Here is a 16990-nt window from a genome sequence, read left to right as displayed (position 1 = left end):
TGTAATACACACACCGGAGGGCTGAAGGCAGCTGATGGCCCAGGCACACACCCCACACACGCACACTCAAGCTTTCCAGGCTAATCCTGTCAAGAAATTGTACACTGCCACCTTTGAGGGAAAATTTATCATGGTGAGGCTTCTTAACAATAAACCAAACAAGAATTCATTTACGGGATTTCTCGATTTGATGGTACAGAGAGTTTTTATGCTTTTCTTTTCCTTAGGCAGGAAATACTTGGATGGTACAGACAGTTCTTAACAATTTCAGCTTAGCTGTTTCAATTAAAATGTTGTTTCAGCTCAAAATAGATCTTCATATACTCAGTTGCTTCCTTCAGGATAAACGTTCCTACATAGATCCCAAACAAGTACCTAAACCACCCACCCTTTCCTCCTCAGGGTATCACACGGGGCTGGAACAGAGCAAGCTTTGGGGTCTCTCTAAACTCACTCTAATGCCAATTATAAAACACGCACTTTCAGAGACTCTCCGGTCCCAGATCTAAGTGCAGCCTCCTCAGAGACTATAACCAAGCCCTTCATGTGGTCTTAGAATTGTCCCCATGAATAGGTATTCCCCTGGACTTGAGACTCAGATATCCTTATAGTCACCCTGGCCTCCCTAATTTCCTTCTCCAACACCTGGCTACCTAGCCCCTGGTGAATTAATCTCCCTTTCTCTCAGCTTTGAGAGCCTTTTTGTTTTTTCTGGCACTCTGCCTTTCGCAAACTGTTTTCTGCATCACTTTGGTTATGACAGTCTCTCTCTGACGGACTCTCTGACTCTGTATCTCTGTCTGTGTGCCCCTATCTCCCCAGCCGAGCACACGCCCTCTGGTCCTTATAGCTAACTGCAACTCAGCCAGCCAATCAGGGGGAGCTCTGGGTTAACTCATTGTGCTCCAGTTCTGTCAAAGCTGCCTCTTCAAATTAACCTGTTTTTTTCAGTTGCCCGTCACAGAGGCCTTTGTGGATTGCTGGCACTTATATCACATGGATGTTAAGTACTTGTAGAGCAATTTTTCTACTATTGATTCTATTGCTTTGTTTTAAAAGGTATGCAATCTAAAAATTATACAGATACAATTTTAGTGATGTACATAACTGTAGCAGTAATTTATTTGAATTTATTATTGTTATATTTTTAGGAGATTGCAATTAGTCTTTTGTCAACACATTTCACCCACTGTAAACAGATGGTATGAATATTTTAAGGTGGGTAGAAAAACTTTAGCCTGAATATGCCTTATAATTATATTCTTATAGAATCATATTTTTATAGCATCGGAACATGTTTTATTCCATTTGCCATTTTATCAATAAGTCTGCTTAAGGACTATTCAATTTATGTTCAATAAATTTCCAGGATGTCATGATTAGAAGAAGAAGAGGAAGAAGAGTTTGGATTTATATCCCCCCTTTCTCTCCTGTGGGAGACTCAAAGGGGCTTACCCTTCCCCCCTCACAACAAACACCCTGTGAGGTGGGTGGGGCTGAGAGAGCTCCGAAAAGCTGTGACTAGCCCAAGGTCACCCAGCTGGCGTATGTGGGAGTGCACAGGCTAATCTGAATTCCCCAGATAAGCCTCCACAGCTCAGGCAGCAGAGCGGAGAATCAAACCCGGTTCCTCCAGATTAGATACACGAGCTCTTAACCTCCTACGCCACTGCTGCTCCGTTATTATACTAGATTATACTAGATTGCTTCTCATAGATGAACAACTCCTGCATACAGCCATGACAGTGAAGTTCTGTGCAGCTGCATAAACAATTCATCAGTCACTCATGATTTAAATAATTTTTACATAAGGGAATTTTATTGATGCTTATCACTTATCTATATGTTTCTTGATCTATTTTGCATAGTGTTTATGCTGGTCTATGATTGGATCAATAAACAGAGATGGACATTCCTGTTTTTCAAGCATTGGCAAATTAATTGTTTTCATAGCTACTCAGGGGAAGTTGTATGTTATGGTTGTTAAAAATCTTTCTGAATGTTTGAATAACCATTAATACACACGAAAAACATGTCAAACATATTGCTCTTTTTCAATGTAGATCCTCAGATTTCCTAAAAGGATTGTCTAGTTGCTGAACAGGATATTGATATTGTATTTATATTCTCGATCTGTTTTTTCTTGTGCTCACTGTGCAGATCTATTTTTTTTGTTCACCTCTTCAGGCTGTGGAAGTGGCAGCTCCTCCCACAAGAAGTCTCGGAGATTAGTGCTGGGGGCAGCTTTACAGTTATGCCCTGGATGGTCCAGCGGTCTGCAACCTGCGGTTCTCCAGATGTTCGTGGACTACAAATCCCATCAGCCCCTGCCAGCATGCTTGTAGTCCATGAGCATCTGGAGAGCCACAGGTTGCAGACCCCTGGTCCAACTCCAGGCTAATCCAATCTCATCAGATTTCAGAAGCCGTAGCCCTGGTTAGTACTTGGATAGGAGACTCCAAGGAAGCCGAGGGTTGCTGTGCAGAGGAAGGCAGCAGCGAACCACTGCTGTTCATCTCTTGCCTAGAAATCTCAACAGGGTCGTCATAAGTGGGCTGCAATTTGGTGGCCCACTCCACCACCCTCCCTGGGGCAAAAACCCGAGATGTCACAGAGAGGCTGACAAGACTTGTCAAGCCCATTGATCATTACATCTTCCTTTTGATTCATGTGGGAACAAATGAAATTGTAAGACGTAGCTTTCAGGACATAAGAAGGGAAAATGTGGACTGGACAATGTTACTGTTAGATGGATTTGCAATTGGTTGACTGACCAAACCCAAAGAGTGTTCATAAATGGCTCATCATCTTGCAAGTATCAGACTGCTGGACTAGAAGGACTCTGGTCTGAGCCAGCAGGCTCTTTCTTATGTTCTTCAGAAAGGTGGTGCCAGTACTGTTTGCTCAGTCTCAGAAGCGAGCCTTTTCGGTTCATCAGAAGCCCCACACGTACAGTGTTCCGCAAGCAGGCCACTCACCAATGATGCCACTGTCTCTGCTCTCCAAAGTAGAAGTGGGGCTGGTGACAGCTCCATAGCTGCAGTCCTTGGCTGTGGCATCCGTGGCACTGGCGGGAGGGAGAGTGGAGCAGGGACTGCTGGCCGGAGGCGAAGCGGTGCTGCTGGTCAGTGTTGAACAGGGGCTTATCCGCTGGGACACTGCCGAGGACTGCAAATTAAAAACAGACAAACGTCACTGACATGGCACGCAGGTGCCTCCCAGGGCTCCTTTTTGAGACTCTACGTGATGGAGTGACAAAGACCCCTGGCTATTAGAGTGCTGCAGTAACTGAACTGATATAAAAAGCTCTTATTTTTCCTTTCACGGTAGCCTGGTTACAAAATATACTTAAAATCTTGCAAAGAATGGCCATCCTGCTTCTGGGCAGCCTGAGACCCTTTTGGGGTGGCTTTCCTGGTCCTCTCCATCGAGGACCTGTGAAAGGAGCTTTTTCGCACACACGGTTTGTTCTTGATTTAATATATGAGGTCGTCACGGTTTCTGCCCTTTTTTCGCACACACTTGAGCCGTAATGTGGCCCAACCCCTAATCTGTCACTCATTTCAGCCTTTGTCTCAAATTTTTCCTGTCGCTCGATAATTGTGCAACTTTCTTGGATAAAACGGATTCCCCCCACAATCTGGTGCCTAGGTACAAAATGCAACTGGAACAAGCAACTGCGAGGGATCACGCCCACTGTGTGATGCGATTTCCTCCAACCAATCAGGATGCGGTAGAGCTTGCCAGTTGCGTGCGCACATTTCACTGTTTCGTTTCCGTCTCACTCTCCTCCCGCCCCTCCTCGCGGTCGCTCATGCAGTGCATTATTTCCAACACCACCCTGATATCTTGAGATAGCGAGTTCTCAATGCAGTGGTACACTGAGATAGTGAAATCACGCTGACTCGTTAGCTCGTTAGCTCGTGATGATGGGGGCCAAGCGTCACATGGAACACGCCCTTGGACGGCACAACAGCCAATCGGAACTCTCGTTTGTACTGCATTCCAGGGCAATGCAAAACCAAGGGGTTTCTGAAGCAACAAGAACATCCACAACAACCTGGTGATGTGTGAATGATCTCGAGCGACGAAACAGCAACAAAAAGGTCAGGATGTCGATGCGGAGTGCCTTAGTTCAAGAACAAACCGTGTGTGTGAAAAAGCCCAAAGGTCTCAGCCCAAAAAAGCCCAAAGGTCTCGGAGGGGTGAAGGCCCAAGACTCCATTGTTTCTTGGGTAGGCTGTGAGAGCGAGGGGAATTCCTGCAGTACGATCAGGAAATCCCTCGCAATCTGGTGCAGCAGAGCCTATGCAAAATAGATGCACCGAGCCCAAGGTAAAGAATCTGCTAAAAAAGTTTAAAAAGTCAAAATTACTGTAAAAATCCACTGGCTCTGAGGGCCCATAAGAAAAAACCTGCTCTCCCTAACAGGCAGGAAAAATACTGGGGAAAAGATGGATGCCAAGGCTTCAACAGGAAGTGGAAAGTTTTAGTTTCCTGCCTCCCTGAAGAAGGGTTGGAAATCATCCATCCAAGATGCCCTAAGTCGCCTCCAGGAGAACATCTAAACCCACATTATATTCAGTACTGACACCTATTCAGCGCAATAGACCTTTTCAGATTAATAGCTTCTCATCCGGTCTTCCCCTTGTCCCATGGAGACTTGAAGCAGGTACAACAAGGAAATGCAGGGAAGGGGATGGGTCACGCTCCGGCAGAAGAGCCACCCAAGGCTACCAAAGTGCAGAAAGATTCCAGCTGGGAGAACAAAGCCAGCTGAAGGTCCCACTCAAAGTTAAGAATCAACTGGGAGCCATAAAGCAGGGAAGCATAAAGTGGCAGAACAAAAACTCTTCTTTTGGGACGAGAAAGGACTGTTCTTTCAAAGCTTGGTTTAGGTTGAGGCCTGCTAAAAGTGATAAGACAGAATTCAACTGTGCTGTGTGTTAGCAAAAATTCCAGAGCTCTGACCTTTTGCTAACTGATAGGAACCCCAGTGTTGGAAATTAAACATACGGCTCCATGCGTCACTCCTTGGGACATTAAGCTTGTTAAAAGACATTCTGTCTTGTTATCTCGTCCAGACCTTTAAGATCAGCTGGTCAGCAATCGAATATATAACTATCTGAGATAATGAGGTATCAATTTGATTCATCGTTGGGCCCCTGACCACCTTAACTCTTTGCCATAAAGATGGTTTCCCAGTTCTAGCAATTTGTGCTTCATTGAGTCTTACAACACGATTACAGATTCACCATTTTGGATCTTGCCAAGTGTGCTCCGCATGCCAGAAACTATGGCTGCCTGACACCCTGGAACTCTGCTCTGGACTGAGTGGTCTCTTTGCAGCGGAAGAACAACTTGGACTTGGAAATATCCTGCTTTGACATTTTGCTCTGAATCAGTTCAGTTATTACGTAGCTGGTTCCCACTGGGAACAGGGTGCTTTGTTTTATTCCTCACTGCCAGTGCTCTTTCACTGGTATTCTTGTGCAATTTTAATAAAATTCCTTTTAATCATATTTTAAGGTGTTTCTAACTTCAGCTTCTGACCCCTTTGGCTACATACTACCAGGTTAAATATTTTGTGAAAACTATCTCTGCAGGAGGTCTACCTTGCAGGGCTGGCTTTTTTGTTTGTGCTCCTGGAAAGACGAGAAGTTTGTCTTTTCGCTTCTGGTTGTTGGGAAAGATCAAAGAGCTGTGGGTAGCACTACAGGTCTGGAGTGTGTGTGACTGAAGTGATTTAACTGGTTCTGGGTGATTTAACTGGTTCTGTTCAGGTCTCTCTCCCTTACAGTGGTGGGATTCAGCTGGTTTGCACCACTTCGGCAGAACCGGTTGTTAAAATGGTGCTTGTAAACAATCAGTTGTCAAATTATTTAAATTCCCACCACCGGAACCGACTGTTAAATTATTTGAATCTCACCACTGCCCCCTTACCAGCATTTTTAGAAGTCTTTATTTTTTCCAATCCTTTATCATGTAAATTCTAATTTACTGTATACCAAATTTTAATTCTGTGCCACAGAGGTGTCACTGTGGACCCCACGTAACAAAACCGAACATCAATGATATTGGAATTCTTTTTAATTAAAGGATCACTTAGAGACCTTTCCAGGGATTTGAACATCCAGGGTGCTGCACCAGCTCAACTTACATTTTTGTTGCCTTTGGACCCTTAGGCAGATCTTGGCAGACAGACTGAGCAGGACACTGAATGACTGATATCTCTTTATGGCCTTTGCCAAGCAATACAGGCTTGATCGATCATGAGGGACTCCCTCCCCTTCAGGAGAGGTCAATGAGAATGTTATTCCCTGGTGAGACCGAGGTGAATATGCAAAAGTGCCCAGCTGAAAACAGATTGGGGAGGTAAGCAGTATAGAGATGGAGACCAAGTGTCCTTTGACTTAAAATTAAGGAGTCTATTTGAGACAAGGTAACGTCTTCCAGTTTTTAAACAAGTTCAGATTCGATTCAGAAATGAAGGGTAGGGGAAAAGGGCTATTGAAACATATGGGAGCATTTGCCTTATCAGCTGCTTGGCCATTGCGGAACACAAAAAATACCTGAAGAGATGGAGGATGAATTCTAAAAATAGATGACCAAACTTTCAGAAAGGAAAGAAGTAGTAGTAATGGGAGATTTCAATTATCCAGATATTTGTTGGGAGTCAAACTCTTCCATGACAATCAGGTCCAACAAATTTCTCACTTGCCTTCATGGTCCAGAAGGTGGAAGAAGCAACAAGGGGAACGGCTATTTTAGATCTGCTCCTAACCAATAATAATGACCTGATTAGTGGAGTTGAAGTGGTAGGATCCTTAGATGGGAGTGATCATATTCTGTTATACAGTGGAAAGGGGATGCTAAGTGTAGTCATTCATGCATTCTAGATTTTAAAATTTTAAGATTTTAAAAAACAGTTCCAATGAGAAGGAAAAATGGGAGGTGTCTAAGGAAATCAAGATGGATGTCTAAAGAACTTTCACCTGAGCTAAGATTTAAAAAGGACATGTACAAGAAATGGAAAAGGGGGAAAGTCACCAAAGAGGAATTCAAACAAATAACCAGGATGCGTAGGGAGAAACTTGCTGGTGGTCCCTGGCCCCTCGATGATGCGGCTGGCCTCTACCCGGGCCAGGGCCTTTACAGCTCTGGCCCCTGCCTGGTGGAACATCTTACCACCAACTATCTGGGCCCTGCGGGATCTTGGAGAGTTCCGCAGGGCCTGTAAGACCGAATTGTTCCACCGGGCTTTTGGGGGGGCCGGCCGCTGATGAGCGCCTCTTTCCCCCCATTCATCTCCCCTTTACACTCTGGGCCCTTAATACTTATGGGGGTCCTCCGATCTCTTATCTTGTTTCTTTCCAGGGTGGGTTTATGAAGTTTTCATGCTGGATGCCAATGTAATTTTGTTAATTTGCTGTTTTAATGGGGTTTTAATGTAATTGTTGTTCTATTGTGCTGTTCACCGCCCAGAGCCCTTCGGGGGAGAGGCGGTATATAAAATCAATTATAAATAAAATAAATAAATAAAGTCAGAAAACCAATGAACTGAGGCTTGCTAGAGGGGTTAAAAACAACAAAAAAGGGGTTTTTTTATGTCTGTAGCAAAAGGAAGAAAAAAGATAGGATAGAGTCACTGCCTGGAGGGGATGGCAAAATACTAACAGGGATGAAGAAAAGGCCGAACTTCTCAACACCATCTTTGCCTCAGTCTTTTCCCAAAAAGGAAGCAGTGCTCATCCAGGAGAAAATGAAACAGAAGATACAGTAGGAGAAATTCAGCACAGAATAAATAAAGAGTTAGTGCAGGAACACCTGGCTACTTGAAATGAATCCAAATCTCCAGGGCCTGATGAACTACATCCCAGGATATTAAAAGAACTGGAAGAAGTAATCTCAAAACCACTTGCTATAAAGCACTCCTGACAGATGGCCATCCAGCTTCTCTTTAAAAATCTCCAAGGAAGGAGACTCCACCATACTCCAAGGTAGTTCATTCCACTGTCAAACAGTCCTTACTGTCTGGAAGTTTTTCCTGATGTTTAGGTGGAATCTTTTTTCCTTCACCTTGAACCCATAACTCCTGTTCCTAGTCTCTGGAGCAGCAGAAAACAAGCTTGCTCCCTCTTCAACATGACATCCCTTCAAATATTTAAACATGGCTATCATGTCACACCTTAACCTTCTTTTCACCAAACTAAACATACCCAGTTCCCTAAGTATCTCCTCATAGGGCATGGAATCCAGACCTTTTACCATTTTGGTTGCCCACCTCTGGACCCATTCTAGCTTGTCAATATCCTTACATAGAACTTGGCCACACTGTAAGTAATATCAGGATTGGTGTCTGTAAGTCAGAACCCTTTGGGGGTAGAGTGGTTTATCAAATCGAATAAATGATGATGATGTTGATGATGTTGATGATGTTGATGTTGATGTTGGTGATGATGATGATGATGATGATGATGATGATGATCAACATCAACATCAAATATAACATTGTTCTGTATGACCTGGGAATCTTTACAACAGTGGCAAAACAAAACTAACAAATTTATTTTTATAAAACTGATAGTGGAGAAGCACATGTTCTACTGGTTCTACATGCTCAGATCCACAGAGGCATTTTCTCTCCTGATTAGGAGTCTTCCTGTATTGGTCTTCCAGGACAGCAGACAGAAGCCCTTGGCACCAAGCCAATGTAAAGGTTCTCTGTTGTGCCATAGAAGAGATATTAGATTCACTAGCAATTAAGGCTGGAGACCTGGGTAAATACATGCATATCCTATATTCTATATGCACACAAATGCAAGTAAGAAATACCCTAAAAACAGAAACTCTTCAGCCTGCTTGGTCCACATGGTAGAAATATTAAATAATTTCCAGTTACATTAATGGTGCTCAAGTCACTCTTCTATTTTGGAGGGCGGGGGGGAACTGCCAGCTTCAGTGCCTAGTCTGAGCAGGGTTTGGTGTCCTCCATTACAAGGGACTGGACTGTGTTGACTGTCGTACATTTGCTTCAGAAACTCAGTGAGCAGATCTAGAATTATGAGGGATAGTTTCATTCTACTAACCAAGCATTGTGTCCAGAACGGGACAGTGTGAAAATCACCATCATTTGGCAGAAGAGAAGGAACCAACCTGATTGTCCTCGTGTCCCTCCATGCTGTACTGCTGCCCTGCCTGCACCTCAGTCACTTTGTCTCCCAGGAGGAAGCCTAGACGAGTCATGAGTGTATTTGCTGCCTCATCTACAGATGGAGGGGGTCCAAGCTCCTGCTCAGCTTCACCTGTACAGAGAAAGAAAAAGAGAACATCAGCTGTGGAAATGACACTTTACACACTCAAACCATTAGACTCGTCAACTCTTAACGTTGGAACTTTAACTGGACAAAGTCGCGAGCTTGCTGATATGCTAAAGACCAGAAAAGTGGACACTGCCTGCATCCAAGAAACCAAGGGGAAGGGAGTCAAGGCAAAATAGATGGGAGACAGTTACAAATGGTTTTACCATGGCCCAAGTACAACCAGAAATGGAGTGGTCATTGCCACCCATGAAAATCTTTGTGTTAAAATCACTGAAGTCACCTGACTAAATGACCAACTCATGACCATCAAGATTATTTCTGAAGAAACTATTGCACATATCATATCATGCTATGCCGCCCAAGCTGGATCCCTCGATAATGAGAAGGATGAATTCTGGAACAGTTTGGATGCCCACTTGAAATCATTATCCTCAGATGAACATATTATCCTCAGGGGTGACTTAAACGGCCACGTGGGGAAAGAACGACAAGGATACGAACTCTGCCATGGTGGGCACTGACTTGTCATTCAAAATGATGATGGATACAGAGTACTGGACTGTGCAGAAGCCCATGACTTAGCTGTGACCAATACATATTTCAAAAAACAATTTACACAGCTAGCTACACATACCAGTGGCAACCATGCCACTCAAATTGATTACTGGATGGGGCGACGACAAGACCTGAAATTAGTCAAGAATATAAAGGTGATTCCTTATGACAATATAGCACCCCAGCATCAGCTTTTAGTATTAGACATTTATTTGAACCAACTGAAGCAGAAATAAAGAATGAAAAATAACAACTGGACCAGCAAGGTTTAAATGGTGGAAAAGTAGGGAGCGTAATCAAAACCTGGCTACCACTCTTGCCAACTTCAATGTGGACTCCAATCAGTCAGTGGGAGCTATGCGGAACAAAGCAGTACAGCAGATACATCAAGCAGCAGAGAGAACTGTGGGGAAAACAAAACCAGGAAAACAATATCTTGACAGGTTGTGGTGGGCTTTCCAGGCTGTGTGGCCGTGGTCTGTTGGATCTTGTTCCTAACATTTTGCCTGCATCTGGGGCTGGCATCTTCAGAGGTGTATCACAGAGGGAAGTCTGCTATACACTGTGTCCAGTGAGAAGGGAATGTTTTTAGTGGGGTATATATTGTCCATGTCCCAGGGTGGGGAACCAAACAGTAAGTGTTATCAGCAGAGTTTAAAGTGGAGTCACTCTGATAAGATGAGAAGATCTATAGTCTTCTTGCACTCACTGCAACCTCCTAGCACACTTGGAAAAGAATACTCTCCATGCAAGATGTTCTTTCCATGGGAAGGTTTTACTTCAGCAGTTGCAAGGTTACACGAGTCTATGCTATACAAGACTATAAAGCTATAAAACTATACAGAACTCTTCAGCAAGAGCAAAGTTGAACACACACTGAACTAGACTCAAACTTTGAACTCTGAATATACAATGCATTGCCTGTTATACATCCAACAAGGATACTTTTCCTCTGCCCCGGCAACAGCCTCTCATTGGTCTAGAGCAGTGGTGGCAAACCGGTGGCACTCAAGGAGCCGTCTCTGTGGGCACGTGCAGAGTGCCCCCCCCACACACACATCTAGGCTGGCCTGGGCCACTAGGCTCGATTATTAGCATTAAACCTAAGACCTAGTTTTGGGGAAGCAGTGTAGGTAACCCTGTTAAGCGCTGTTAACCCCACTGATTTTCATGTGCTGAACTAAAACGTGATCCTTTACCTGGGAGTAAGCTCGGTTGCTGACAATGGGCCTTGCTTCTGATTAAACCCTCCTAGGGTCGTGATTCACCCATTGGGAGAGTTGCATGGTTGCTTCAAAGCAAAGCCACTGACTACCACCAAGCTAACTCCTTAGTAACGCATGCCTCGGAGTCAACCGGTTTTTCTAAACTAAAACCTCAGTTGTCAGGTTAAATTGCTGTGTTGGCACTTTGCGATAAATAAGTGGGTTTTGTGTTGCAATTTGGGCACTCGGTCTCGAAAAGGTTCACCATCACTGGTCTAGAGTCACAGTTGAACTCACCAATCAGGTTAAAGGTCAACTGTTGCTACTTCTTGTCCCTAGACTGTCTCCAGCCTCTGTGTTAGGCAAACTTCTGCTGATTAGAAGATGAACCTTTTGTGTTTTGTTTTGTTTATATATCATGACAAGTGTTTGGGTGGAACTTGCTACGCAAAGGTGTGTTGATTGTATTGTATTGCGGGTGGAGTTTTTCAGTCCAGGGATTCCCTGCAGCAGCAACAGTCTTAGTGAATGCAAACCCTGGGTCTGGGTGCAGTCCATTGTCCATGAACCTAGCATGCCCTTGGCCTGGTGTTTTCAATTACTGATAATCAAGTTTTGTTAACTCTCAGAGTCTCTTCCTTTTGTTGAAGTTTTCTTGGTGTTTATGGATTTCAATGGCCTCTCTGCGTAGTCTGACATAGTAACCTTCCAAGTTGTCCAGAATTTCAGTGTTTTCCAAAAGAATGTTAAGTCCAGTTTTGTTTAGAGCATGTTCTGCTACATCAGATTTTTCAGGATGGTTAAGCCGACAGTGTCTTTTATGCTCGTTAATACCAGTCTGAATGCTGTGTTTTGTAGTTCCAATATAGACCTTTCCACAGTTGCAGGGTATGCAATAGACTCCTGCAGAAGTGAGGGGGTCTCTCTTTGCTGAGTGTAGCATCTGGTGTATTTTTCTGGTAGGTTTGAAGATGGTTTGTAGGTTATGTTTTTTCATCAGTTTTCCTATTTGATCTGTGATTCCCTTGAAGAACCACATGTTTGTTCCACCCAAACACTTACTGGTTGGTTCCCCACTCTGGGACATGGACAATGCATACCTCACTAAAAAAATTCCCTTCTCACTGGACACAGTGTATAACAGACTTCTCTCTGTGATACACCTCTGAAGATGCCAGCCACAGATGCAGGCGAAACATTAGGAACAAGTTCTTCCAGACCACAGCCACACAGCCCGGAAAACCCACAACAACCAGTTGAACCCAGCCGTGAAAGCCTTCAACAATACAATATCTTGACAAGCAGATAGGGTGGTGGAATAAGGAAGCACGACTACTAATCAGGAAAAAGAAACAAGCCTTTCTGATGTGGTGGAAAATGCACCTACACTCTGATTGGAAACGCTAAAGACTGCTGAAATCAGCAGCAAAGCAAGCAGTACGCACAACAAAGAACAATCATTTTCAGCAGATGTATGCCAAACTAGAAACTTCAGAAGTAGTGAACATGGTATATCGTCTTGCCAAACCACACCAACGACAGACACAAGATATTGGCCAGGTCTTCCCATTCAGAGATGCTGCTGGCAAGATGCTGAGCAAATCTGTAAACATCCTGCAACGCTGGTGTGACTATTTCTCTAATATCAGCAATGACGAATTCCCACATCCACCCATAATGAACTGTCCTCCTCTCTTCGGCCCAGTTCCACAAATAACAGCCATGGAAGTGAAGGAATCCATCCAGAAAATGAAGAGCGGAAAGGCAACTGGCCCTGATGACATCCCCGTCCAGATCTGGAAGATGTTTAAAGAAAATGGTGCCACATTCCTAGCATCACTTTTCAACCGCATTACTGCAGAAAACAAACTTCCGAATGCTTGGACCACGAGCACAACTAGACCCATTTTTGGAAAAAGAAAGGAGATGTCTGCAAATGCTCCAACTGTCAACCAATCCGGTTACTTTGCCACGCCATGAAAATCTTTGAACGGGTACTCGATCGGAGGCTCAGGAACCATGTAACAATCACATCCAACCAATGCGGTTTTGTCGAAGGAAGCGGAACCACTGATGCCATACATGCCACACGACTGTTAATGGAAAGACACAGGGAGAAAAATAAACCATTGCACATTACATTTTTTAGACCCTGAAAAAGCATTTGATCAAGTGCCACATACACTTATATGGCAAGCGCTCCAGTCACATGGTATTCCTGAAGAGTATGTTCGATGGGTACAATTACTGTACTGTAAAACCACCAGTCAAGTTCAATATCCAGCTGGGATTTCCCAACCATTCACTATAACTGTTGGCGTTCATCAGGGCTCAGCACTTTCACCTCTGCTATTTATTCTTTGTATGGATACAGTAACAGCTTATTTACAAATGCCACATCTGACCATATCTATGACCGCCTAGAACATGCACTCTTACGTGAGAGAATCCACACTACCCGCAAAGAACCTGCGAACATAGACAAGGAGCTGTTATTCCTCCATTTTAACACTAGCCAAAAGACTGGGATAAACTTCACCTATAGGAAAATGGAGAAAGACATGGTTTACCACACCAAAAGACTGAAACAAAAATTCTACAAATGCCAAAAGCATCATAAGACAACTCTCTGATGACAAAATATCCATCTTATCAAAAGGAGGCAACTTTGCTGTTACCACCACTAATGTTGAATCAGCGATTTATTATCTCCCTGAGGAAGAAGCAGAGGAAGTAAGAGGGGAAACAGTAAGGATTCTGAGAAAGGCAAAACTTCCCTCCGGTAACATACGAAGAAAGAAAGGCCATCAAAGACCTCAATTCCGATTCAGAAATCATCACTCTCCCAAGCAGACAAAGGAAATGCCATGGTAATCATGAAAACAGAACAATGCAAAGCAAAAATCAGACAACTTTTGGATTCCACAAATACAAAAAACTGAAACAGGACCCTACCAACAAAATCACCAGAAAAACCAACACTGATTAAGAACTCCTCAATTAATCCTAACAATATGCCAACATCTATGCAAATCTGAAGCTCTCCCTCCTAAACTTTATAGACTCCCGAAAATCCACAAGGACTCCACTCCGCCATCAGATCCTCTACATACGATTTGGCAAAATTTCTGGCTGCACAATTACAAAGCCATATTGGAGTTACTATACACGGCATTAAAGACTCAGCCCACTTCATAGAAAAAATCAGCAATCTTAAACTCAACCCCAGTGACAAACTGATCAGCTTTGGTGTGGTTTCCCTATTTACCAAGGGCCCCATAGCAGACACCATTGCACTCATTAACCGGATTTTCCCAAGAGACATTACAGCCCTGTTTCAACATTGCCTCACTACAAGCTACTTCTCGTGGGATAATGAATTCTATGAACAGAGAGTTGGGGTAGCCATGGGTAGGCCTCTTAGCCCTGCAATAGCAAATTTTTACATGGAATACTTTGAGAAACAAGCCCTGGAAACAACACCAAAAAAACCCCACTATATGGTTCTGTTATGTGGATGACACCTTCACAATTTGGAGCCATGGAGAACAACTAAACAAGTTTCTGGACCATATTAACAATATCTATCTGAACATCCAATTTACTATGGAAAAAGAAAACAAAGGGAAACTACCATTTTTTGATGTCTTAGTCATCCACAAACCGAATCAACAATTGGGCCACATAGTATACAGAAAACCTACGCACACTGATAGATATCTACATAAAAACTCCAATCATCACCCAGGACAAAAAAGGAGCACAATAAAAACTCTGGTAGATCATGCAAAAAGAATCTGTGAACCCCACCTCCTTCAAGACAAACTGAATCACCTGAACCAGGCTCTACAAGCTAATGGTTGCCCTACTACAGACACCAAAAGAGCTGCAAGACCAAGAACAAGCCACGGGAATAAAGATAAGCAGCCACCGAGAGGGAAAGTGTTCTTATCATATATCAAGGGAACCAATGACCGTGTTTCCTGGTCTCCAAAAAACTGCAGCCCTCTTGGGGGAGAGGGAAAGAACAGGATACCTGACCAGTGGAACTGCCTTGGTGACTCTTGATGATTCCCATACAGATGATGAAACGCTCAAAAGACTCCCAGAGGGATTAAGGCGGCCCCAACCACAGAATAGGACTATTAGTTTTCACTATAATTTACTCACACCTGAGCTGAGGTGAACTTCCCTGGGAACAAGGGAATGTTTGCCGTAAAATAAGGCCCATGATTTTGCCACCAACGCCAACTCAGCCAGACCCCATTTTAAATGGAAAATTGTAAATGATCACACACTATCATGGCCGTTCACAGCGGCAACCACATAATAGGAATATAATTATCAGGCAACACCTATGCACATAAGTGTACTCAGAAGTCAAAAGACAAGGCTGGAACAGTTCAGAACAGCTGAAAATAGATCCTCCCCAACTCATCAGATAAAAGTCTCCTTCTGCCTGTATTGTGCACAACCTACACGAGGTTGCCAAGCAACTCCATGGAGTTCAGAAGAATCGGAGCAGGGAACTGCAGCTATATAAAGGTTTAATAGAATGGCTACAGCTGCTGCAGCAGCAGGAGCCGCCTGCTCAAGCCACAAGATGTCAAAGGAGTGAAACGAGGACCAGAAGAGTCAAGCCACAGACAGGGTTAGATTAGAGAGCTGAAATGCTCTGTTTCCAGCAGTGGCAGTCTCTGCAGTTTACAGCAAGAGCCACACGTTTTATCTGATGAGTTGGGAAGGAAGGAAGGAAGGAAGGAAGGAAGGAAGGAAGGAAGGAAGGAAGGAAGGAAGGAAGGAAGGAAGGAAGGAAGGAAGGAAGGAAGGAAGGAAGGAAGGAAGGAAGGAAGGAAGGAAGGAAGGAAGGAAGGAAGGAAGGAAGGAAGGAAGGAAGGAAGGAAGGAAGGAAGGAAGGAAGGAAGGAAGGAAGGAAGGAAGGAAGGAAGGAAGGAAGGAAGGAAGGAAGGAAGGAAGGAGCTTTTCTATCATGTCCAGAACCACATTCTGCACAGTCCTTGGAAGGGTTTTACTGGACATCCAGCCTGACTTCCTTGATAACTCAGAAATTTGCTCACAATTTTGTGATATTTTGGAAAGTTGCTTTTTTTCCCCTGCAGGCCAACATTTTTCATATTTTCCTAGAAAGGGTAGGCATGTTTACTTATTTATTCAAAGCACGCCCACCCCCTCCAGCCAGCCCTGTGCTTCTGTGACAGCTTCTCAACTGTCAGTCTGGTGCGAGACCAGGATTTGGGAAGGCTGAGCTTCTTCAGAAGGTGTGTTGCATCACCTGTCTTCCCAGCTGCCGGGGCAATACCCTCCTATTAAGGCAGTCTCCTCCACCTCCTGGGTGGAGCTGGATCACACTGGAAGGCTGCAGCAACTAAAAACTTGCTATATCAATGCACTGAGACTGATCCCACTCGGGGACTGTTCTGTACACATAGTGGCTGCTCTGCTGTACCAGATGTGAGCAAACCTGCTTGTTCTGTGCCTACCCAACGCACCGTGGCAAATGTACCACTTTTCACTACATGGAGGGGCACGTGTAATGGCCCCCTCACAACTAGGGACACCTCAGCTGGGAGATTAGTGCAGATGCAACAGCGGCAGAGAAAAACAGACATGGAGACATCATCACTGCCACAGAGCAGGCACAAAGCTGTGGCACAAAGTCAAGCGGTCACAGGCTGCTCTTGAGTGTGCCTTGCCTTATGTTCTAGTACTATGCCTCTTAAGATGTTTGGATCCCCCCCCCCCCCCCCAAATGCTGCGTCAGTTTTGCTTCCTGTTAACTCCTTGACAATAAATACATCTGGCTATGGCCAAATATTTTACCCACAAAGAATGTGTTGTGTGTTTATTGGGTCAAAAGAGGTTGATAGTATTTCTTGGGCCAACAGG

At 44.1% G+C, this 16990-nt stretch overlaps 2 protein-coding genes across 4 annotated transcripts in view; both read right to left on the bottom strand.

Moving 5' to 3' along the window:
* KCNH6 (potassium voltage-gated channel subfamily H member 6) overlaps nt 1-16990 on the bottom strand; it is a 534004-nt gene that overhangs the window by 317421 nt on the left and 199593 nt on the right. The window lies entirely within an intron of this gene.
* TANC2 (tetratricopeptide repeat, ankyrin repeat and coiled-coil containing 2) overlaps nt 1-16990 on the bottom strand; it is a 243193-nt gene that overhangs the window by 90586 nt on the left and 135617 nt on the right. For all 3 annotated transcript variants that reach the window (XM_048516921.1, XM_048516922.1, XM_048516920.1), the window contains exons 7-8: nt 9157-9305; nt 2979-3168 (exon numbers count right to left, since the gene is read on the bottom strand). In XM_048516921.1, coding sequence (XP_048372878.1) covers nt 2979-3168; nt 9157-9305 — 339 coding nt within the window. The remainder of the gene's footprint in view (nt 1-2978; nt 3169-9156; nt 9306-16990) is intronic.

This window comes from Sphaerodactylus townsendi, linkage group LG15 (genome assembly GCF_021028975.2).
Source record: "Sphaerodactylus townsendi isolate TG3544 linkage group LG15, MPM_Stown_v2.3, whole genome shotgun sequence".
NCBI classification, from domain to species: Eukaryota; Metazoa; Chordata; class Lepidosauria; order Squamata; family Sphaerodactylidae; genus Sphaerodactylus; species Sphaerodactylus townsendi.
The sequence above is the reverse complement of the archived record's forward strand: the minus strand, read 5'-3'. Positions and strand labels throughout refer to the sequence as shown.